The sequence below is a fragment of the Pelecanus crispus genome, chromosome 1, assembly GCF_030463565.1.
Source record: "Pelecanus crispus isolate bPelCri1 chromosome 1, bPelCri1.pri, whole genome shotgun sequence".
Classification (NCBI taxonomy): Eukaryota; Metazoa; Chordata; class Aves; order Pelecaniformes; family Pelecanidae; genus Pelecanus; species Pelecanus crispus.
The window spans coordinates 210,643,012-210,668,888 of NC_134643.1; the positions used below are offsets into that span (position 1 = coordinate 210,643,012).

The window sequence follows — 25,877 nt, forward strand, 5'->3', positions numbered from 1 at the left end:
CCAGCGGCGGCTCCTGCCGAGCGGAGCGAGCGGCGCGGCTGCGGCAGCGGCAGCCCCCCGCCTGCGACGCGGGGCACGGCGCTGCCGGCCGAGGGGCGGGGGCGGCCGGCCGGCCCGACCCAGCCCGGGGCTTTCTCACCTTTGCCGCGTTTGGCCGGCCCCAGAGGCGCAGCAGAAAGTTCGGCGTGCAGGAAGTTTGGGGGCAGCTGGGAGAGTAACTGCGACTGCTCTTTCGGGTGGTGTGGGTTTTTTTTTGGTTTTGGAGAGGGTTTGTGCCTTTTTTTTCCCTCTGCATGCAACTCCCCCAAACAGTCAAGCAACCCGCAACAACAACAAACACAAAGGCCGGGAGAGGGGAGAGGACACGAGCGAGGGAAGCACCCTTGGTGGGGAGAGCCGGCTTTCTTTGCAGAGACACGGTCCCGTTCACAGCGGATCCCAATGCAACTGCTCATCCTCCTCCTCCTCTACGCTGTCGTCTGTGCGAACTTTTGCAGCCGTCAGGGCACCACTGCCCCAGCCCAGGGCGGATCTATAAAAGCCTTGCGGTCCTCGAATATCAGGCGAGATGGTAAGTGTCCCTCTGTCTTCTTTATTCCCAAGGGCTGCATTTGCAGAGGAAGCCCCGAGCCCGGAGCGCGCCCCGGGGACTGCCGCCCCCCCTTCCCCGGGAGCGGGGGAGCCACGTCCCCAGAGGCCGGCGGGGTCAGCCGGGGCGCGGCAGCCGGTCCCCGGAGGCCGGCGGGGGTCAGCCCGGCGGCGTGCGGCCAGGTGGCGGGAGGGAGCTGCGGGCGGAGGGGGCGGCTCTGCCCGGCGGCTGCTCCTCCGGGCGGTCGCAAGGCTTCCCCGTCCCCTCCGGCCTGCGGGCGGCACCTCGCCCGGCCCCGGCTGCCGCGGAGGGCCCCGCCCGGCGCCCCTCGGCACCCCCGGTCCGTGTGTCCCCCCGGTCCGTGTGTCCCCCCGGTCCGTGTGTCCCCGCCGTCCGTGTGTCCCCCCGGTCCGTGTGTCCCCCCGTGTGCCGACGCCGGGGCCCCGCTGGGGCCGTGTGGGGCGGGCGAGGCGGGCACGCGGGCAGCGGCCCTTGGGCCTCAGGGCGGGGCGCGGGCGGCGCCGCCGTCGCCTGAGGGGAGCTCGGCGGGAGCGCGGCCCCTCTCCAGGCCCCGCTGCGGCCTTTCGGCCCGTGTGGCTCCCGTAGCGGCCCTCGGGGTGCCGGGCTCCCAGCGGAGGGCTGCCTTGGCGGGAGGGTCTGGCCCCAGGGCTCCGCAGTGCCCCGCGAGGACTGGCCTCGGCCCCTGCGCCGGCCGCAGCGGGGAGCCCAGTGATGGCGAGCACCAAGCAGGGCGGCTGCGGCCTTTCGGACACGGCCCGCCTGGTAGGGAGGGTGGTTTCGGTCTTAGTGTTTGAACTCTGGCGTGTTTCCCGCTGCGAGCCGCCGGCAGAGGATATCCTCGACAGCTGAGGAGCTGTCGAGGGTCTGCAGTGCAGCTGCGTGGAACGCAAGTGCCTCAAGCGAGCTGTCAGCCATGTGCTGCGGCCCCGTGGTGAATGAATGCGGAGGCTGCATAAAAACAGCACCACTGAAATTCACCTTTGGAATCCACTTGTTCGTGATTAAAGATAAAGAAAACCAGGTCTTTTCGTTTGGGAAGGATGATGAGCTTCTCACTGGGGAACAGCCTGTTGCGTTCCAACTTCATGCAGGAGGACCTGCTTTTGCACGTCGCAGTGTACCTTCTTGCGGAGCAAAATGTAAGATGTTCTCCCTGAAAATGAACAGAGTTAAGTTCTGCAAGTTAACGTCTTTTAGTTGCCAGAATTTATATATTTTATAAACCCTTTTTAAAAACCCGGTCACTTGAGCCGTTTCCAAGATTGTACTCTGTATTTGCCAGTGTTTATTTTTCAGCATGCATACAATGTGTGTAATGGGTATACAGTTTTGTTTCAACTTTGGAGCCATATTGAACTTAGTAGTATGCCTTTCCTAGTGACTGAAAGAAGGCATAGAGAAGGTGAAAAGGCTTTTTCTTAGAACTGAGGTAGCGAGTTTGGAAACAAGACAGAATTGCAGCTCCTTCTGTCTCAGAAGTCAGATTTAATCTAAGAATAAATGTATGTGTTTGTAATAAAAGCATCCATCCGTTATTTCTGTTTCATCCTTTAAAACTATTGTGTAGTGTATTAAGCTTCATGACTTGTTAGCCTGCCATCTTAAACTCATAGAAGAACTGAGACCATCTCTGAACTAAGCTAAGCCAGCTTCCTCCCAAGTCAAACTCCAAACAAGGTTTTTTCATGGAAAACTGCAGTGATTTACTTAGAACTTCAGAATGTGTTTTACTCTGATCTTCTCTGTAGAGTCAGTGAAGAAATCAGTAACCCCGAATATAAATAAAGTTTTCAGCTTACTGGCAGTGTGACGGGTGTTTTACTCCACAAAAGTCTTCCTGTGGTGAAATTGCTTCTTGGAGTGATGAAGAGAACAAGCCTATGTGAAATCATTAGTTAATTCCTCTTTTCCTAGTTGTCGTCATTTAATGTTGTGATTAATCTTTGTACCTTTAAAATTACCTTCCACAGCTTGTAGTGGCTCAAACTTTCTGGGTACTGGGGTGGACTGGTACTGGGGCTGTTTGAAAGCGACAGATCTATATGAAGTGACATGCTGCCTGTGACCCTCCCTGGGTCATATGCTAGTCAGACCTGCAGCCTACAGACGCAGGCTGAAACACACCCACGCCGAAGTCAGACATCTCTGCAGTCCTTTAGCTGATGTTATCCATGTACTGAGGAGGTAACACATTTTTAGGAAGACCGCATGCAGACCCCTACCACGCTGCAGCCTTGCTCTCTCCTTGTGCTTGGGAATTCTCTTGCTTTTTCTCTGCAAAGGACGGTATGTTCTGGTATGGCCGGTGGAGCTGGACATCAGGTCACATGGTCTAAAGCACATGAGCTGCTGATGGGCCTGATTTTACTCAAATGAACCAAACTGTTGCTTGAGTTTGTTGACTAAAGGTCTGTATTTGTGCAGCCAAAGGTTATGAGCTGTATTCCAAATGTTGCATGCATGTGACGAGCTCACAAGCAAAGTGTTTAGACCATAGTTGGCTGTAGGCCACTAGAAGTATTTCTGTCTTTCATAATTTTCAGTGGTGTTTGTGTCTTGTTTTGGTCTGAAGCGCTGATACGGAATAGCATTAAAGACATGTGGGTTGCATTGCTGAGTGAGACAGTATTTTTTGCTTTGTAAATATTTGCAGACATGATAATGGGGAATAGGATCTAAGAGCACACAATACACTGGGGGTAATATGTTCCAACAGTCTCTCTCAAAACGCACAGCAGGGATAAAAACTAATTTAATAATATGTCCTGGGTTGATGATCATAATTATTATGTTGTGGAATTAAGAGAGATACTGAAGGGGAAGCAAGGTCTGTTCAGCTCTTTAAAAAAATATTGTACCTTGGCAAGTCCAAGACCACCTGCACATTTTAGTAAAAAAGAAAACAATCCTTTGGATTCCAGTTTTCTGTTACCTCTGAGCAGGATTAACTGGTGATACTGCATACACAGAGCTTTAATATTGAGGCCTGGTCTTGCTTCTGGCCAACACAAACCTTTGCACTGTGCGTGATTTGAGATTGTCTTTCTTCTTTTAGGCTAGAAGAGGTTGGCTTGTTTGTAATTGCTGCTACTTAAGACTGAGGTTGCTCTGGGAAGAAATCTATAGATGAGATGAAGGGCAGCACATACCAGAAAAGTGCTATTTAATGACTACCAAACCTAACCGGACTGCACTTCCTGCTGAAGTTACTAAGAATATAAATAACCTGCTTACAAGACATCCTCTTGTCCTAGTGGAAGGACAGGCATTGATGACTCAGATGTCCAGTGTAGCACTAATCAATTTTTAAAGTAGTCTGGAGATGCCAGTTACATTTATAGGATATGTAGTGGTATTTACTTAAAGTGTTCATTAATGCCATTACCTGTTAAATCCTTTGAAGTTTGTCAGAATAACACACAGAGGGCTTCCAGATGCTTCCATTGTTCTCTTTGCCTCAGTTTCCCACTTTGCAGTATGCAAGTTTTGTTTCTGCTATTTTGGTTGTTTATGTGTACTTGGAGATGAAAAGTGGAGATGAAAAGTGCTGAGTAGTATTTACCGTATGGTGTCTAACTGAAACATCAGTTGCTCGTTCTTAGCTGTTACTGAACAAACATCTGTGTGAATGCTCAGTCTAGGAAAGTATGCCTAGTCTGTGTGCTCAGACTAAGCATCACTATACATATTTTAAACTTTAAAATACAAAGTTGAAAGAAAAGGCAGAACATGCAACATAGTGTCAAATCATTTCAGTATGTAAACAACTGAAAGCCATAGAATTAGTATCTTCTGATGTATATTTGAAACCATAACATCAGACGACTTGAGATAAGTTTCTGGGCTCTTATGGTTTTCATTTTGAATACAAAAAATCAGGAATTTCCAAACTTGAGTTTGCTTGTGCACCACCAAAATACAAAGATAAATTGTACTTTACCATTCTGGGGAACTGGCAACAGCTTTTGGCTTTTTGATGGCCTGTCCAAAGGGATGTGGGTCATTAACTCTACCCTCCCCTTCCCTGTGTTGGCCTGTGCCTAAGCACCAGGAAAAGCATCTGATGATTTGGGCAGTATTCTCTCACGAAATAGGTGTTAACTTTCTGCTCTTGGGAAAAGACATAATTGGGTTTTTTTTCATACCACGCTGAAATGGCTCTTGTATCACTAGTGGTATAGGAAGCTCAGTTTTGGAATGCACTTACTGAGTTCTTTTATATTAGGCTTGCGTATGTGTTTTTTTAAAGGACTCTGCTAACATAAAATTGTGTCAACTGGAAAATAGCTAAAATAAATTTGTTTTTATAAGCTTTATTTTCCTGATTGTTTTTTTAGGTTTTGTAAAAAAAAAAAAAATGTGTATTTCAGGCTTCATCAGATTTAAAAAAAACCACCTTAGTAGTTTACCTGTAGTAATGCACTTTGGTCTACAATTGTTTAACTTTGATGATGTCTCTTATCTTTATAATTAACTGTTTGGACTGAAGCATCAAAGGATGTTGCATGAGAATTCCAAGCCTGACTCAGCAGCAAGCAGCATGGAGGAAGTCTCCAAAGGAGCTTTGAAACATATTTTATCAGGCAGATGTATATCGTATAGTGGAAGTCACTTCACTTACAAACTCTCCAGCCAGTCTCTCAACGCTTCTTGTTTCTTTTTTTTTTAAATGTATTTGTATAAAATGTAATTAGGCCAGCCAATTCTTAAAAGGCTTGCAGAGAAAACTTGATAATTTTATTGCTTTGATTCTTGGAAACTGAACACTGCTGAAAATTCTAAAATAATGTTTTTTTTCATTGTGATCCCACAGAGAGGTGGTGTTTTATAAAACATCCTTGGAATAGGCATAAATAGGAAACTCACAGGGAATCATTAGTGCAATAACATTCTTCATGTCCTTAACTTTGAGCATCTTTATAATTCGATTAAAGTCAAGGGGCTGAGTCCTACAGGATTGTGCGATAACAAAGCTGGAATAGCTTACATGTAAGTGAGACAATGCTGAGTAAAACTAACTATATCTTACGATGAAGCAAGAGTACAAGTATTTGCAAAATTTGTTAAATATTCTGTTAAAATAAAAAAAAACCCATATGTATCATAGGCATGAATAATATGTACATGTATACACAGAATAAATATATATTGTATCTTTTACATATTATCTAGTGTAGGATATTGTATATGCACATATATAATACATAAATCAGAGGACGCAAGTGCAGGAAAATGAGAATAAACACACTTAATATAATTGTTTCCAAATTAGCATTAAAATCATAAAAATATTGTACCCAGGGAATATTTTTTAGAATACTAAAAAGAAACTCCCAGGTTTAATGTAACTTTTTGAAGTCCTAGTTGAACAATGAACTGTTAGACAAATACTTGAGCCTGACTTTTCGAGGTAGTTAAGATCCTCTTTACATGATATTGTTAGCTATGTGATTTATGGAATTTGGGTTGAAAGCAACAGTTATGTTTAAAAATGTTTGTCAGTTTTCCAGGTTGCGAGTGGAAGTTCTGAAAGTAATTTACATGTTATTAAAATTTTTATTAAGTAAAAAGGAATTTATAGGGAAGAGGATTATTGAAGGCAGAAATTCTTTCAACAAATAATATACAAATTCACTACATTACATTTCTGGCTCTCTTTTAGACTGTGTGTAAATATTACATAAAAGGAACAGATCTGCAAAATGTTATTTATACAGCAAGAAACTCCTTTGGGGAACAGTAAATTAGAAGGAGAGGGAATGGCTTTCATTTCTTACCTCTAATAATAGTATATATACAAAAGGTGCAGCAGAAGTTTGGATGTTTTATACTCCAGTCTTTTCATATGGATAGTCTTGCTTAAATTAAAATGTATCTGCAGCAAATTACAGACTGATCTCTTTAACAGCAAATAAAATATCTTACAGGACTATCTCTGAACACAGGAGAAATAGGCAGCTGCCTGCAATATCAGAGGCCAAAATGACTTCAAAATGTCCATCTCCTTGTTGCCTCCGGAGCAATAATGATCACCTCCGGAGGTTCCTTCCAGCCTCAACCATTCTGTAACGGGATCTACTGCAGCTGATGGAGGGGTGGCGATGGGTGGAACACATCCTACCTCAGAAGCAGTGGTTGCCTTCCCCGTCCTGTCCGTTCCGCTTTCCCTCTTTCCCACTCTTACCCCTTTTCCCATAGGGAGCAGTAGCAGGATCATGAAGTCTGGTTCTCCCACAGCTCTGGGCCCAGTTGTGTCCTTTCTCCTTGCTTTCCTCCTCCATTCCTCATGTAGCAACATCCAGTTTTGCCTATCCAGCTGAGAAACCTTGAGTTAACTCTCAATGTTCATAGCGTGTTCCCCACCCTAGAGAAGGGCTGTCTGCCCCTGCCTGCTCTGGCTTTTGTGGACCTGCAGGGATTTGACACTAGGATATTAAATGAGTCCTAAGGAATACCATGAAGGCTCTGTATTGGTGTTCTCTGTAGTAAGAATTCGCCCGCTAATGCAGGAAAATTGAGTAGTGCTCCTTTTAGTTAGTTGATTAAAGCTGTATTCAAGAATTGCCTCCAAAAATCCTGCTATTATATTTATGAGGTTGATTATACTACATTTTGGATAAAAGAGACCACTTATATCACTGCTTCTGGTGAGGATCTCTTGGCTAAAATACTGAATTGTGTTAGGTTACTTGGCAGTTTGTTTCAAATTAATTTCCTGTTTACAAAGCTAAGGAAATATCCTGTTTACAATGTCAAACTGGCTATATTTTCTTTTGGGAGTTTGGGTTTGGCTCTAATATTTTTGGTAGTGAAGAAATCCTACATGATCTCAAGCTTCCTATTGTACTTGAGTAATCTTCGTTTCATGCTTCCTTTTTGATCTGTGTCCCACGCTGCGAAGGCCAAGATCCCATATTTCTGCTTTGGCAGTCAGAGCTCTGCAGACTTGGAGATGGTGCAGGAGGACACACTTACCTTCTGGACAAACTTCCTGCCAATGTATTTTAGCCCTGCTGCGCATTGTGACTTGATGATGTTAGGCTCTGTAGAAATATTTATTAAACATTAGGTCCATGAAAAACTTGAAAAGTAGCTGTCTTGTTCTTTGTTGCACTGAAATCAATGACAAAAATTCCATCAGCTCTTACTGCAGCAGGGTCTGGCTCACAGTTTACATGAATTAATACAGGATATAAGAAAAGGCTTAGGAATTCGGTGATGAGTTTGTTATAGAATTACGGAATCATTTACGTTGGAAAAGACCTTTAAGATCATCAAGTCCAACCGTAAACCTAAGACTGACATGTCCACCACTAAACCATGTCCTTAAACAACACATCTGCACGTCTTTTAAATACCTCCAGGGATGGGGACTCAACCATTTCCCTGGACAGCCTGTTCCAATGCTTGAGAACACTTTCAATGAAGAAGTATTTCCTGATATCCAATCTAAACCTCCCCTGGAGCAACTTGAGGCCATTTCCTCTTGTCCCATCGCTTGTTACTTGGGAGAAGAGACCAACGCCCACCTCACTACACCCTCCTTTCAGGTAGTTGTAGAGAGCGATAAGGTCTCCCCTCAGCCTCCTTTTCTCCAGGCTAAACAACCCCAGTTCCCTCAGCCGCTCCTCATAAGGCCTGTGCTCCAGACCCTTCACCAGCTTTGTTGCCCTTCTCTGAACACGCTCCAGCACCTCAATGTCTTTCTTGTACCGAGGGGCTAAGCTTTACAATACTCACAGTTAAGGTATTCTGTTAGCGTCCATGCACTGAAAAAAAACCCAAATCAGGGTAACTGATGTAGTCACAGATTGTGTAGCAAAAGTTCAGAGCAAAACCTCATGGGTTCAATGTATCGAGCTGCGTTTTCTCCTATACTGACAATCTTCTGTGTCATCCACAGGGTATGCTACAATAGACTTTAGCTGCACTACATTCCTAAACAAGAGATTAAGGAAACCTGTCAGTATTTTTCAATATCTTGCATTGTTTCTGTTTGTTTTTTAGTTTTAAAGAGGCTCCAAGTGTAACATGGGTGGGATTTTGTTATTGTTTCTTCTTGGATCAGTTGCAGAAGATTGTTCTCATAGTTGTATTTCTAATCTAACGTGACTCACAGTAAAAGTGGATTGAGGATAAAGCAGAGACCCAGACTGGTTAGAGAGAAGGAATAAAAATAGTTACACAGAATGTTGATTACCAGAAGTACTCTGGAATTTGGAAACCTTTATGTACCATTGTGCCCTTAATTCTTCAACCAGGAATTTGCTTGAAAGATAAATCCTTTGCTTTAGCAAACCAGTGACAGATGTGTTGCATGAAAATGGCAAGTAGGTGGTAATAATGCCTTTAGATTCTGTGTGCAAATGGACCAACAGAGCTTCTTAATCCCAATGTCTCAGCAGAGATAAACACTGATAGGAATGATTTCACTAACACATCCAGATGTCAGTATAAGGGTTTAAGACCTTATCACAGAAGCCTACAGAGAATTGCTACTTTGAAATCAATAGAAAGCCCCAAAGTTAGGGTACTTTTTCTTTTCCTGGATCAGGTTGTAAGCCTGTTCTCTTGCTGCTGTAAGTTGCCTTCACGATGCTGTGTTAGGTTGCTGAATGTTTGGAAGTCAGCACAGGGGGATGCTGGTTTGCTTCACTGCTGTCCATATGGTGTGACCTGGGGCTCCCAAACCCCCATGCCTGCATGTATTGCCATTGTTCTGGTAGGGTGGCTATGTAGTTGTGAGAAAGGGAAAGATGTTCTTTGCTCCTTCCATCCTCATAATGGCAGAGGACAGTTGCCTGGGTAGACCTGGTTTTATTTTTGTTTCTAATTAACATTTGTCAGCCAGGAGAGCTTAATGACATGGTATGCGTTTCTCACCGATTCCCATCGTTCATTAGATCTTGGAAAGTGGAAGCCAAAGTTAACCTCTTCTTCTAAGCAAGAGATAAAATTCTTGCATCATATAGTAGCAATGTGGCTGCTCCTAGTATATATGTGTTCTGCTTTTACGTAATTAGCACCTCCAAAGTCAGTTCTCTGATGGTGCACACCACTTTTACTGCACAGTGCACTGAGAGTATCTTGAGTGGTGCCTCTGAGAAATGGACGCAGAGACAACCCCACCTTTGCATTACCCTTGAGTGATGCCGAGGTGTCTTGGGTCTGTCCTTAGACCTGCATGGCAGAGCCAGGTTTTGATGTTACATCGCCATCCCCATACATACAGCCTGCCTCCCAACAGACTTCAAGACATGAGTAATTCCCTTGGCCAGATGTCAACATGGAAACAAGCATCACTCCAGAAAAGCAACTTGTTTGCACCACAGAGGAACCTCATGCCATGCTCTAGTGCACATCTGAGGACTGGTCCTGGACCTGTGTTGTTCCCACAGTGGCAAGCAGAGGAGGATGAGAAATGGGCCAGTGTGGCTGTTCAGCCTGCTCTTTTCCCAGTCCCCTAACTGGTCACAGCACATGTAGTAGGCCTTCACTGGGCAGTGCTCATGCATCTGATGACATTTTTCTGTGGACAGTAACACTATATGGTAATACCTTCTGTTTCACTGTAGGGGTCAAGCCCTGGCAGCTTGGAGAGGCAGAAGTGCCACTCATAGCAGTCATTACATGTGGGCAAAGACTGGAGATCCTTACCAGGGTGCAGCCATCCTTCAAATGCTGTGGCTTTGCTGCCTGTGCTGTCCCACCTCCTGTCTACTTTCCTGCTCAGAGTTGCCATCGTTTCTGCAGGCTCAGAGCTGTGTGACATACTGAGGTAAAATAACAGGGCGCGTGGACAACCATTTTTGACGAACAGAGACTCATACAAAGCAACAGTGTGATGTCCTGCATAGAAATCAAATATCTTGGCTCTCACGTGTTTGCCTGAAAATAACTCCTGTGGCGTGGGAGTTAAATAGCAGTCTCCCATCCAAAGAAACCCCAGAACAAAACAGGGAAAGCTGTCATCCTGTTTTTGTTTCTTTGCACGCTCCTTGGAGTTGGTTTCATCTAGTGCATAAGGAAATAGAGGAAGGCCATGAAGAAGAAATCATGATGACTTGATATGTCAGTTCAGTTTATTTTTTTGAAGAATGACTTTAAAGGCTTTTTTATCAATACATGCAGGATATTTTTCAAGGCTTGCAGGTGCTACCTTTTATTTTTGTACAAGGATCTTGTCTCAGGATTTCTCTCCACAGCCTTACAATGACAATGCCGTTCCCTGATGCCACTGCTATGCTTTGTGCCATCATTAACTTTTACGGGACCTAAAGTCAAGCCTTGTCAGGCAGACTGCTTTTCAGCTTACCTTAGGCAAGCCATTAAGGAAAAAAAGTGTCACCTGGGTTTTTTTTAGCAGAAGAGAGACAGAGACAGAATGTATTCCTATATATGCTTTTGCAATGAAGTGATTGCAAATTTAAGTACACATCGTTGTAGTTTTGACAGTGTATTTCTAGCACTTCATTTCAAGAAGGTCTTCAAAGTTGATTGACCAAACCAGAACAGAAATACCCAGAGCTGCCTTGTTTCTTTCTAGAGAGGATAGCCAGCCTGGTCACCTAATGTGGCTTCTGCTTCCCTTCTCTTTCTGTGGGTAGGAGACAAGCGTTTCCTTTACTTATTTATTATAAATCAGTAGTGTCAATTTTTTATTTTTATTTTACATTTACTGTGGCTAAAGCAAAGGCTAAACTTAAGAGACAAACCAGCATGAACTTCACAGTATTATCATTATTTTGTTGGCTTGAAGCTTTTGCCAGTTTAAAATTTCTTAGAATTACCAGATAAAATAGAGGATCCGATGCCAGCGTGTGAATCCAGGCAGTTCTGTAAATTGGTTTTGACAGAGGTTCTTACCCGTGCAGCAGCAGCTGGCACAGCTTTTCAGAGAGCGTGAGTGAGCTGCTGAAAGAGCTGACTAGAAGAAATCCAGGGAGTTCCCACAGCTGAACTTCTGTAAGAAAGCTACATGCCACATCCAAGAGACAGTGTGCTTACTTATGATGGATACTGAGAAAGAGTTCATACCCGTGATGATTGCTGAATGATTTCACATGGTGTGCCCATTTTTTTTCCTGCACATATGCACCATTTCTGTTAAAAAGTTGGTAAATTTTGACTTCTCGATGCTGACATCTGAGGCTGATGCTGACTACTGAAGTACCTGCTCCATGTCTTGCTGATGGACATGGAAGGGCATCGCCTTGTTCCAGTGTGTGCTGGATGGGGGTCCCTCCTGCCTCCTCCCCTCTGCCTGAAGAACAGAAGCCACAGCTTAGCCTGTCCCAGCAAACAATCTGATATATTGCCAAATGTGACTTTTTGCAGTTTCTCCATGTGGTACTGCAGCTTTTGCTAAGAGAAACAGATGATGTGTTCAGTCTCTGTATTCCTGACTGAGCTGCATGGAAGAGCCAGTCCATGTGCACCTCATGTGAGGCATATCTTCTGTGTCATTTTGTGTCAATGTGTGCCATTTTCACTTCCTGCAGAAGATGGACGCTGGGTGTAGATCCTGTCCTCACCTTACTCCCAAGACTGGGAATAATGTGGTTTTAAATATTGTGTGATTGTGCTCAAATTTGTACAAAAATAATTTACTGTAATTGTGACCTTATTAATGTAGTGTGATTTCAGCTGCTCTTCACCTCTTACTAATGACTGGTAAATAAAATGCTAATCTATCTGGTGTTCAGATGACTTAATTAGCACCTAATTTCCGCACTACACTGAATCTAATCTGACCATTTTTAGACATCTTTGCTGAGAGGAATCAAACTGTAATGAAGCTGTTAATGCTACTGTAGTTTGAGTGAGGTCCTTGTTTCCAGTATTAACTGGTATTACTAGATTCATACTCTATGGATTCATATTTGACTTTGAGAATAGAAGAGAAGGAATAGAACTGGTTGAACTATGTAGAAAACAATTACGGCTTTTCTCCCCTGTGGCTGGCCAGGAAGAAAGGAATATTGAAGAAAACCTGAGGGGCAGCATCTTCATGTGTGCTTTCCTCTAGATCTGGTAGCTGGAGACCATTCTGTATGCAAAGAACTGTATGCTTGAGGAATCTTGAGAGAAAACAGTTTCTAGCATTGTGTCTCATAAATCCATCATGATCACTCAGTACACACTGGGGCAGCAGCTGATACCATCTAACTTTAAGCATGTAAATTATGAGTTATTCTTTTATAAGCTGTGTTATCCTCTAGTGGTTACTGTCTCTCCCTGTGATTATTCTGGCAACTTGAAAACTCATATGTAATAACTACAGTTCAGGAAGCTTCGGTTGCCCTCCCTGTGCGGAAATCCTCTGCCGCAAAGGTGGTTCAGGCTTGCATTCATGCTGCCACTGATGGGGGTGTTAAGTGGAGGTCTTGTGGCTTCTTTGGACAGGTTTCTCGTTTCCAGTGCTCTCAAGGATCTAGTTTTGAGAGCATAACCATATTCTGTAACCTTTTCCTGCATCCTCTTTTTCTAAGAGAGAAACAGTGGTGCCTGGTCTGTGTGATTCTGTGTGTGCATGTATCTGTGTGTGTAGCAGCTAGTCTATCTATGGAAAAGTAATCAAATGCCTTGCAGTATTACTTGATTCTAGTGTAATTATCTGTGTTTCCATAGAGCATTCTAAAGATAATATGCAGCCTCTATGCTGTAACATTTGTGTTTCCTTCCTTCTGCTCTTCTGCCAGAATAATTTCAGAATAATCCTTTTCTACTTGCGTCTGCTTTGAAAAGAATCCCTGCTATGGACCAAATGACATTATCAGCCAGTGAGAAGGTTTCTGTGTCACTTATAGTTAGGATTTCTCTCCGGTAAGTGCAAAGTGTTATAAATTTATTTAGTTCCACTATCCCTGGTTGTATGCATGGGATCTAAGCTGATGCTCATCTCAGATTATGTGGGACCTAACTCCAATTCATGTGTCCAAATGATACAATTTTGTTAACAGGCCCTACGTATCTTCTATATAAACTCTATACACGACTTTTTATTGTTCTGATAGACATGGAAGAGCAGATCACGCTTTTTTGCTTCTACAGTTTTGGAGCTGTCTGGACATAAAACTTTTATACTGCAGTAATAAATGTGTTGTTCTCATCTATAATCGTGTTCTATATTTCAATGCAAATCTTTCTAATCCTATGTTGTTTTGAAGAATTGATGTCATATGATCTTGATGAAATTAATAGCATTGTGAAGGTCTATTTACTTTTTGTATTGCTTACATCTATTGCATTGCAAACTGAATGCTGGTGGGGCTGCTTTGCTCGGAGACTATTCTGCAGAAGTCTTCATAAAATCTGCAAATTTTTCTATGTGATTAGTTTTTGAGGGAGTTTTTTCTTAGATGTAGGGCTCAGTTGTGTAAGAAAAGCATTTTTAATCAAAAATGCATGCTTTCTAGTTTGAAAAAGAAACCCATTTGAAATCATGACAGCTTATTTGAAGATGTGAGCAAAATGTAATACTTTGCAAGATATAACGTGTGGTATTGGATAACTGTAAAATGCTGTTTCATTGAGAGCTGTCAAATTCTACTACATGAAATATTGCTGTTTTCTTAATTATGTATGGAATTGAAGAACTATTTTTATCTCTTGAGGTCGGCTCAAGTTTTGCAACCATACCACAGTAGGATGTAGTTCATTAAATACCTGTATTTTCTATATTTACAGTAGATTGAATGCTGGTATTGGCATTTTTTTCAAAATCTGAGACTTCAATTGCTGCTGTACAGAAATTTAACTTTCATTGTTCTTGGTTTCAATTTACCTGGAAGTGTACAGTGAATATTCTTTTTTTCATTTTGTTTAGTTCACTTAAAATTGAGAAATCAGTTTTGGCTTACCAAAACCCACAAAACAAACAGAACACAAACAGAATGATTCGTTTTCTCTTTCAGTCCATAAGTAAAAAACAACTACAAGTGTATGAAGTCATCATTGCAGAGAAAAACAAAATACAAATAGGAACATACCTGCACAGGTGCTTTCAAAAAGATTTAAATTTTCACTTCATTTTATTTTGGAGCCCGTGAATCATTTCAGAAATATGGCTGCTATTGTGTGAATAGGAACAATGGGACTTCATTAATAGGCAGTATTTCCTTTATTTACCAAGTCAGACTTGAATGCAAAACATGTTATGGTACTTATTTTTCTGATGCTTTCAACACAATTAAGGTAATTTTATTTAACTAAGAGCTATTTAAAATGCTGGAATATGCACATTTTAATTGAATTTTTATTTCTATCCAAATGCAGCTTGATGCAAATCTCAGTCAAAACAATCATTTTCTTTATTATGAATATGTTTTCTGACATCTTAAAAAAATCATAAAATTCAGGATATGCAATAAATATATGGTGACACAAAGTAGCTTTGAATATTATTAGATGTAGTTAATCTTCCTGGGGAGCAGAAAGAATTACCTGATCTTGTGCTAAGTTATATTTATTTACAGACTAATATGTTCTTATTGTTTGTGTCTTTAAATATTCTTTTGAAACAAAGAAGTCTGAAAAGTAAAAATGAAAACTCAGATTAAAATTAAAGATATAAAACTAGGTTTCCCACTAGTAGCTTTAAATCCCAGCTGAAATCTCAGATGTGGATCAATCCGTCTTCCCAACTCCACAGTAGATCAGAAAACATCATGAAACCAGTCTCTTTATCTCAGGTCCTGGATGCAGGCCTTTGAAAAGTGTGTGTGTATATGTACATACGTACATCTGTATGTACGTACTGTTTGCCTTGTGCTTAAGGGATTCTTTTACATTTAGATTCAGTCTACCTTATTGTGTGTTTAAATGAGGCAGAAATGTAACTGATAGAGAAAAAAGTTCATTTTACCAAACTTTGGTGGTTTGAAAAATGGGGCATTTGTTAAAGCTTCCCTTATAATTGAGGGGGAGAGAAAAGCACTTGCAGAAAACCATTCATCCCATTTGTTTTAGATGTCTGGCTTCAGGTGGGATGAATTACCTTCTGCATGTGCCTTGTTTTTGCACTCAATACAGAGCAAGTCTGGGGCCACTAGGTCAGAGCATAGCAAGCTCAGAGAAGTACCTAAAAATACTCCAGTTTTTATCGCTGTCTGAGAAATGTGAGTTGGGTCTTCTTGCTCTCTTCAAATTGCTGCATCTTTAGGATGAGATTAAAGATTTCTTTAGAGTGATGAACAATGGCATTATACTAGTTATTTCTGACTAGCAAGTGATATCAGTATGTCACTCTGGGAGTGTAAGCTTCAAGAATAACATTCTCTACCACTGCTTGTGGAAGTTTTACACTGCTGTTGGAATAAGAGCAGGTTTAAGATTAGATTTGGCTTCCCTTTTTTTTCAGGAGCACAGGCGGTTATTAAATAGACTTAGACCAGCACATATTTGTGCAATATCTTGGGTAGCATTTTTTATATGTACACAGGTCAACTGAGATTATGTACCACCCCTGCCAGCTGTTTTAGACCTCATAATGGCACTAGGCTCTGACTCATGGAGAATGAATTTGTCACAGTTTTCTCGCAGGGACTGAAATCACTGCCTGTAAGGAAGCAGCTCTCGGCAACGCCTGGTTGAAGGTACACAGTCATGAAAGTTGAGTCAGAGGTTGCTGCAGAGTTGGAAGCACTAGGGGGAAAAGGGGTTGGTTGAATGTCAACTCCCAAACTGCCAAGAACATCATTAATCTTATTGTGGTAGCGTTCCTAGGAAGATACCTTTGGGTGCGGGCTGGCTATATGAACGTGTAAGTGCAAACATTAATCTGCACTTTTTGAGCCCATTACCTGTCTACTTTCTGAATCTTTGCAGTTGTGTTCATCTCACTGCTCAGCTGAAGCCTCTTTCCCTTCTCCCTCTCTTGCCGCATCCTGACTGAACCCAGACATAATGCTGACTGAGAGACCTGTGCCTGCAGATCTCCTCCCTGGCCCTGTAGCTGTAGTGCATGTGGTCGCTGACTTCTACATGTCTTCCAGCACCTCAAACTGCGTAATGGGAGATGTTAGATGGCTGTATACCAGTCACATATTGTAAGATACTGTTTTCCCCTGTTGATCAGCAGATGTAAAAGCAAAGAAAAAATAATCCGACACGTATTTAGAATGTTTTAAAATGTATTTTCTTGCTTAAAATAAACCTATCTAAATGCAGATATAAAATGTCTAAATTTTACTGTGTTAAGGCCTAAACTTTATTTAATATATTGAATTCAAATAAAATGTAATTCTTTGGACAGCAGAGGTAATGCAACCTGATCTCTTAAGGCTTTGTACCTCATTGGTAGGCTGTGCTGTGAAATGTGAGCTGCATTTGAAACTCTTCCCAGTGTTAAGGCATACAGTAATGTTCTCCCTCTGGATTGCCAGCAGACCAATGAGGATGAGGCTCATGCTGCTTCCCTACTCCCAGGGAGGCATTAATACAGTCTCTCTCCTCTCTGTTTCCCTGCCTGTCTTCAGAAAACTAACAGAAGTATAATACCTTTGAGGCTTTTATCCTCAATTTAGCCAACAGGTTTAATAGTTATTAGCGAAGCTCACAAATGGGAATAAAGGCATAGAGCAAATTCACACTGGTGATGTTATTGAGTGCTGAAGTATTGAAAAATAGATTTTGTGTATACCTAGAAGTCCATTTATGGAAGCACTACAACATGGAATCAGGCCTAATTGCTGCCAAGCTCTCATCCCACTGGAGCGTGGGATAAAGCCAGCAGTAACTTCAATGGGAATAGAGTATTGAGAGCTTTCAGAAATCCCTATCCAGTCATATTTTTATTTGTCAGAGAGTTATGAGTATTTCATATAGTAGAATGTAAATACATAAAGGAAGAAAGTCAGAGTCATAGGAAGTAGGTAATTTCTCTTCTTGAAAAAGAAGAGAAAAGGAATATCTCTTCTTGAAAATTGTAATAGTCAGAAGAAGTCAATGAAAGCAAGAGTCCTGAGAGATTCTGTGCCATTAAGAATGGACATAAGGTGTGTATATCTAACTTGCCAGTAAGGTAGTTAATGTGTAATTCCTGTCTGAAAGTAGAACATATGCATAACACATATCCTAGATATGTGTTATGAGATCACAGACTGCATGGGAGAAGTAGAGAGGTAAATCACATTTTGGATATTACACCGGGATTTATATCTCTGTAGGAACACCATGAGTCTATAAGGTTTGTTTAGCATTATGGAATGGCTCTGAATCCAAAACAATTGCAACTAGAAACTGAGTATTTTCTGGACATCCAAATACTGTTACTGGTTCACACATACTGCATTTACAATACAAATAAAACACCATAGCTCAGTGTGCACCATTTCGTCCTTTTCAAGAAAAGATCCCAGCACATTCCTATGCAGCCCTTTACATCATTTCCTTCCAACCACTGGTGTTAAAAAAAGTATTTGCAAGCTTGGACTTTTGTGCCCACAAGTAACTTGTAGTTTAAATGGTATAATTATTAATCAGTTTTCTTTTTAAAGTTAATCTTGAAAAGCTTTAGATTCTGATACACTGAAAATCCAAACCTGAGGAAATGCAGACATGTCCAGTGGGGACTTTAAGTCTTGCTTCTTTGGCTTACAGGTGTGAGGCATCTTTTATTTCGGTAAACAAACTGCACAAAAAATGATGTAAGAGCTAGTGAATATAAATGCAGAGGTGAGAGGGTGTATAAATAACACAGTACAGAAAAGCTCAGATGGGATTCTTTCTTTGACCCTCTTTGAGAATAGATGATGGAACCCAATTTAACTGAAAACCGGTGTTTCTGTAGAGGTCTTGTAAGGATTTATCTACACAATAAATTCACTTGTGAAAGTTCAAGTGGTAGAAGTCCTGATTTAGAATATTTCTAAAGGGTATTTGATTGCATCTAATGTGAGACAAATGGTTTAATAAGTTTAGAGCAATGCTAAAACACTTCTGGATTTGACCATAGGCCCTGGAAGATAATGACATTGTTACCATTGTTTCCAGTGTGCAGAACTTGGCCCTGAATGAAATTGAATAGAAACTATCATTAAATGAACTGAATGTTTCTAGGGCTATGAATCCAAATAGAATTTTAAAAATCTATAATCAAAAAGATGTTTTCTTTTGTTGTCTAATATTTTATTTTATGTTACATATTGATAAACTGACCCTTGCTAATAGGCAGATGTTCCAAGTTGGTTTGTTTCCTGTTCCCTTCTGGAATGCAGAACTAGCATGCTGGTGTCGAGTTTTAGCACATGAATGCTATACTGCTGTACAAGCTGTGGCAGCATATTAACAGTGGTTAAAAACTAACAGAGAGGACACATAAATTAGGGTTTGGGTGCTAAGTTATTAAAATGCTTTTCTGAGTGACAGTAAGTTGTTTTGTGAGCTGTGAACCAGCAAAGATTGGTTTCTTAAGGGTTTTTAATCTCTATGGTGAGAGCCAGTATGGATTATCTGATGCCTGATAAGAGTGCTCCCATTCTGCAACTTTGTTCTGAGTGGTGTCATTAACAGAATTCATTTTTCTAGCTGGCCTCCTGTTTTCTCTTAACTTGTAGAAATACTATATCTTGCAACCTCTCTTCCTATCTTAGATTGGTTCCAATTAGCTCCAAGGTTAAAAATCCAGTAGTGGGGATTGACAAGCAGACATGTAGACTTAGTGTGTTCACATAGGAAACCAACTCTAAAACTCTGTTTGCTTGTAAATGTGCTGACTCGATATAAGATCACTTTGTATATTGAATGTTATTGTGCATGCTTCACGTACAGTCTAAGTATTAAATTATAGCTCACCAAGTACAAGTCTCACATTCTTAAAAATACTACAACAGTTTGATGAAAAATGTATATGAAGAATATATATGAAGAATTTATGTGCAAACAGTTTAAAGGCCAGTCTCATGCCTGTATAAAGGACTAGCTCTGTCTATTTACCATGGTCCTTTGCAGATAGTGGAGATAATGTTGGTATCTTTGAAATATCAGGCATATGCAACCCATTTGGGGTGGTTAAAGCTTTGAACCTCTTGGATTTTATGTTGGCTTAAGTGGACGAAAGTAGGCAAGACCATTTGACTCTCATGATTTACTGGGTATTAAATACTTAGCAGAATTCTCCATCAGAGTGTGTCCCACCTGCCAACACCCATTTTTGAACCTCTTCTTTTCAAGAGCCTTACTTTTTGGCCCTGAATCAAGGCAACACTCAAACATGTACTTCCATCCCACTGACTCCAGTAGCATTAAGCTTCTTTGTGTCCATGCATGTACATTGTAAACAAAGGTCTGGTTGCAAAAGTTATATGAACCAGTTGCCTAAAGGTGAAAATCTGCTTCCAAGACACACTGTCAAATCTTCATACTTGGGAGATCACAGAGTGTGCTGCTACGTGCCAGCAACTGGAGCTAAGGGGGCTCTTGGCAAAAGTTTTGTGTGGCTGCAGGGTGGAACATGACCGATATCTGCATTTGTTCAGAAAAACCTAATATGTTTGGCATTATTAATCTTTGGGGTTTTTTTTTCTATTGAGAGGTGCATTGTGATCTAAGAATGAATAAGGCTAACATAAATTGTACAATAAAAGAAGCATGAATACTTTTTTAGGGTGGAAAGACTTTGAGGAATCTTTCTCTTACACTGAGGCCTACTTACGCTCCATCTGTATATTATCATTATTCCCATTGTGGTTGCTGATCACCGTGTGGATGTTGAGTTGAAAGACTGATCTCACCATCTGTCTCAGCTCTGAACGAAGGCTCCATTTTTTGAGTCTTCAAGACCTTTCTCTTTTTTCATGCCACTGTAGCTTGAATGATTTCAGCAGAAGTAAGATGCTACAGAGGAATGGCCTGATACGTTAGGCCTGTAATGCTGACAGTGGCCTTTCAAAGAATGCCATTGTGGTGGACTTAAACGGTATTTTTATAAATACAGGTTTATTTATCCCAGGGTAGTTACTCTGCAAGAGGAATTCCTGCAGAACTTGTAAGCAAGTTTTAGACCAGAAGAAACCACTAGATTTGGTCTGGCATTCTTCATTAAGCAGACCATAATGTTTCTCCACATGATTACTTCATTGTAGTGACACATTTCCGATTAGAGCAAATTTTTGTTTCATTACTTAAAAATCCTAAACACTTGAACTTGCTAGAATCCGTTGTTAAGTTATTCCACTGGTTCAGAGTTTAATTTGATCTCATTTTAAGTCTGAATTTGTCTAGACTTGTCTTTGAACTGTAGCAGCTTGCTGTGCCTCAAAAATAAATATTTGCAATAATGGCAATGGGAACAGAAGATGTGTACTGGCTGAGAAAATTTTCAATATGTGAATTTACTCTACTGTGAAAGATTACTCGCAGCTTTTTAAGGCAATAAGCCAAGCTTGTTTTTTATGTCAGTTTTATACAGCTTTGTCACCTATGTGGCTGACGAGAATTCAGATTTTTCAAGATAACTTTGTACTTTATTAATAAACTTTAAAATATGATGTAACATGAAATCAAATACCCCTGCTATACCTATGTGAGGTATATATCCCAGGATGATTTCCAGACTCAGAGCAGCGTATGATCTGCTGGTGAGAAGCATAATCATAACACAGCTACTTCGCCAAAAGTACATACTTCGCTTTATATCTTGGACCCTCCAGTGAAGGTTGTTAACTATGAACAAAATTTTTCCTCTTGCCACTTTGCTGGGTCTGTTCCTTTCCATTTGGGAGAACTGTGGAATGATCTATTTTCCAGCTGGTAAAAGGGGTACCTGTATCTCCTGTCTTCCATCTGCTAAGGTGTGCTGTGTTCCCTCCAACTTCTGCTCCCCTCTGTCCTCCTTACTGCTGAAGAAAATCTCACATAAAACTTTGGAAGTGTGGACCTTTATGATTCATGCTTATCAGTCTCCAGAAACCTGGATTGCTGTGGGACAGTAGCAGATCTACTGTTGTTTAAGCCATGGGTTCTGGAGGACATGATTTTATGTGTAAAGCCTTTTTTCCTTTTCTCCTATCATGAACAGAACTCTGTAAGTTTATTTTGGGGAGTATCTGCATAGGACCTCTCTCTCCAGTGTGGTCATCCTCCGGGTTTGGTGTGCCTTCATGAGTCATGGTTAGCCCCACGTGTAACCACTCTGTGAGCCATTGGCTCTTGCTTAACAGAAGCTTGGGGTTGTGGTATAGAATCATAGGATCATAGAATCTTTCAGGTTGGAAGAGACCTTTAAGATCATCAAGTCCAACTATTAACCTAACACTACCAAGTCCACCACTAAACCAATTAAGGGTAGAGTAATAATTAATTTCATGTTTCCCGGCTTGGTGGCTGCATTATTTTTTAATGAAAGTAAAACTAGGAATCATTAAGGTTGGAAAGGAACTCTAAGATCATCAGTGCAACCATCAGCCCAACACCACCATGTCCACTAAACCATGTCCCAGAGTGCTACGTCTACACGTTTTTTGAATGCTTCCAGGGATGGTGACTCCACCACCTCTCTGGGCAGCCTGTTCCAATGCTTGACCACCCTTTCCGTGAAGAAATTCTTCCTACTATCCAATCTAAACCTCCCCTGGCGCAGCTTGATCCCATTTCCTCTCGTCCTATCGCTAACTACTTGGGAGAAGAGCCCAACACCCACCTCACTACAACCTCCTTTCAGGGAGTTGTAGAGAGCGATAAGGTCTCCCCTCAGCCTCCTCTTCTCCAGACTAAACAACCCCAGTTCCCTCAGCCGCTCCTCATAAACCTGTGCTCTAGACCCTTCACCAGCTTTGTTGCCCTTCTCTGGACACGCTCCAGCACCTCAATGTCTTTCTTGTAGTGAGGGGCCCAAAACTGGACACAGTATTCCAGGTGTGGCCTCACCAGTGCCGAGTACAGGGGGACGATCACTTCCCTAGTCCTGCTGGCCACCCGATTCTTGATACAAGCCAGGATGTTGTTCTTGAAGAAGGACATTATGAACTTAACTGGAAATTGTATTAATGTATTGTTTTAATGAAGCTTTCAAAGAACAAGAAAATACTTCAGAAAGGTTGAGACTCCTGCAGATTCTGGGAAGAGTGAATATCAAATAGTTTCTCAAAAAAAGAGTAGATTGTGGAGGTGGCAAGCTTTCTGGTGGGAGAGTATTTCCAGTGTTGCCTAACATGCCAGTGACATGGTGAAGCTTTTGGCAGAGAACTGTCTGTATGCAATGTTAAATATGCTGGAAAATACTAGCATGTGTTATCAATTAGTGGTTACAGGAGAAATGCTGATAACATAATATGCCAGAAAGGATGAAAAATAGAAAGTGAGATCATCTTGTTTACAGGGAGATTAAGTGGAATGCAGACTTGCAGAGGGTTCAAAGGCACATACATGCATGGGTGTTCCCTGAAGCTGCATTACAGCTGGTTTGTTTTTTTTTTTTGTCCTCGTTGAAGAATGTCCCACTGAAGTGGAGCAGAGTTGGTGACACCTTTGGATTCATCTCATTTAATCATTAAAGCAGTGTCTGTGTGAAGCTGGTCATCTGGGTTCTGTCTGTAGGCAATGAACAATGACAGGCTCATCCCGACAAGGCTTTACCCCACTTCAGACTCATGTTAAGGCAAGGTGATATTAATCCCCTCTGATCTCCTATTTTTTTTGGCTAACCTTCTGACTGTCCTGTAGGACTGGTTTTGCACAACAGCAGTTTGCATCTCCTTAACTATTAGCATTTCAGAGCACGCTAGCTGTTTCTTAATTTCCATTCAGTGAAAAACTTTGGTTAGGGCATTTCCTTGATCGATGACTTGTCTTCTTCTTGTTTTCCTTATTTTATTTGCCCTAGTCCCTGGGGAGTGTATATTAGTTGACATTACTTTTTCTACTTTATTTCTGTCTTTTTGTAAATTAATATGCTAGGTCATGTGTTGCTCTGAAGAGCTTGTAGCACTTCCTAAATGTTGCACAACTGGGACCAAAAATGGCCAAGATGGAGGAGAGCATGGAAAAGTGAAAGCTACCACGAGCTGTCAATTTCTGTGTTTGTGTCTTGTTGCTAGAGAGAAGTTAATAAACTTAATATATCATAGAAAAGTCTGAGAAAGGACAGAGAGTAGAGGCTGCATGAGAAATGAAGAAGAAATGGGAATCAAAAATATTTACTGAGAGCCTGCTTCCCCCCAAAAAAATAAGATTAATGAGATTAAATTTGCCTTTCCTTGTAATTTAGCAGAAGTGACTCCAGTGCCTTAACTTGCACAGCACAGGCCAGAGAAAATCATGCAGCAAAAGTGGGTTAATGTGAGCGGTAGCTGAGGCTGCACAGTGGAATGCAGGGACTCCAGTAGGTATGATCATGAGTGACCTCACTGCTTTTTTCCTTTAAAAGTTCTGGCTCCTCGTCGTGCAGTCTGGCAGCTTCCTCAAATAGATGATATTTTTTGTGTGGCAATGGGTAAGTATATGAGAGACAGGTATTGTGAAATAAAATTTGGTATTGTGAAATAAAATTTATCTGTGTTTGGTGCAATGCTTACTTGAGGTTAAACCAACAGTGAAGCTGCCTGGAAAAACTATAATGTCTTCTTTGTATATTAGCATAAAATTAAGCTTTCTGTGTATGTCACGTGTATTTTAGAAATATTTTGAGAGAGTTTAAAAAAGTCTAGTGTCATTTTTTATGTATTCCCAGTTGCAAAACCAACAGCATTAAGCTGAATGAATAATAGGCAGGGGAAAAATGAAACACCATCATCACTTTCCATAATTCATTATTGTCATTTCATTAATCAGATGAATCAGTTGAGAAATGTCAACTGGACAGTTCTCTTCTGTTTTAATGTTGTCATGCAGATACTGAAATATAAGATAGGAGTGAAGCAGTGGACAAAGCACATGTCAATATAATGTTTAGACTTCAACATCATGGATTTTTTCTTTTTTAATATTACATATTTATACAAAAGCTGATCTTAGAAATTTTATAGATGTCTTGGGAAAAAATGAACCAGTTCTATTTTCTGTATTGTTATGCACTATAAATAGGTTGGACTAATTTATGAGTTATAGTAAATAAGTTAATGACCCTTTTCATTGATAAAGCATAAAGAAGTTGTACTAATAATAACTAAGCAAATAAACAGGAGTGGTTTTTGAGACCACATGATGAAAAGAGCAACCCTTGGATTAGGCAGTTCAGCAACTGGAGCCTTTTTTTACTTAATATCATCATCATCATCATCATCATCATCATCATCATCATCATCATCATGGTTTTTTGTTTTGTGTTTTTTTTCTTCCAACTGTCTCTAATTTAGGTGTCCCTTTTACTACATTCAGTTTATCTCTGCCCTTGTCGTCACTGTCCTCATGCATTCTTTGTGTCCATTCCTCACCCACTCCTGTGTTTCTCTTTCCTTTACTTCCTCACAAGAGCTACATTGCAATGTCAATGGATGAAACAGAGTTGGATAAAAGTAAGTCTTTTATCTTTTTTTCCCAAGGAGAATGAACTGACCTTTCATTTAGAGGTGTCTTAGTTGCTGGTCTACTACCATTCTGTAGTATGGATATATTTCTTTCCAAGTACTAATGGTAATAGCAAGTGGCAACATTGTGCAGAAGGTCCCAGAGGTCAGCAGGCAATGAGCTGGGGAGGGAGGAACAGCCTGTGCTGCAGCTGGGCTTGGCAAGAGAGAAGCAGCATCGGGAACAGAGCAGGAGCGTAGGGGAGCTCCTTTACATACAGTGCACAGGAGATGTATGTTAGACCTGTCTATCAGCAGCTTGAGATGCCAGCTCCAGTCATTGTCAGGGCTGGGGGGATCTCTGCTGGCCAGAGGATTTGCTTCTACCCCCTGTTTCGTACAGTCTAATACTTGTGTGCTAGGAAATTTCACTGAAGGTAGGTTTGGTTTCAAATACTCCAAGTTCACTAAGTGGCTGCTGCAGCAACACTCGTTCTGTGAGTGATAGATGTGCCTTTTGACATCAGTCAGTGACACTGCAGCCATTCAATTCTCTTCTTTCCTTTTGCATACAGGAGGGGAAATTTCAGTGTCTCAGGGATGAATGCGAACATTTCTCTGTCTTATCCTTATTGATTTCCTGTTATAACTTGTGGCATAATAGTGATAATAGCTTGAGCACACTGTTTTTCTGAGCAATAAACCATGTGATAAACTACTGGTCCTTTTGTCTCTTAATTTGCCCTGTTGGCAGTCACATTAAGCCTTTTTACATAGCACAGTGATAGTTTTATTACTTTGTTCAATTAAAACAGCAGACAACC

At 41.2% G+C, this 25,877-nt stretch overlaps 1 protein-coding gene across 1 annotated transcript in view; it reads left to right on the forward strand.

Moving 5' to 3' along the window:
* Positions 1 to 441: 441 nt before the first annotated feature.
* PDGFD (platelet derived growth factor D) overlaps positions 442 to 25,877 on the forward strand; it is a 147,371-nt gene continuing 121,935 nt past the window's right edge. The window contains exon 1 of the mRNA XM_075726489.1: positions 442 to 571. Coding sequence (XP_075582604.1) covers positions 442 to 571 — 130 coding nt within the window. The remainder of the gene's footprint in view (positions 572 to 25,877) is intronic.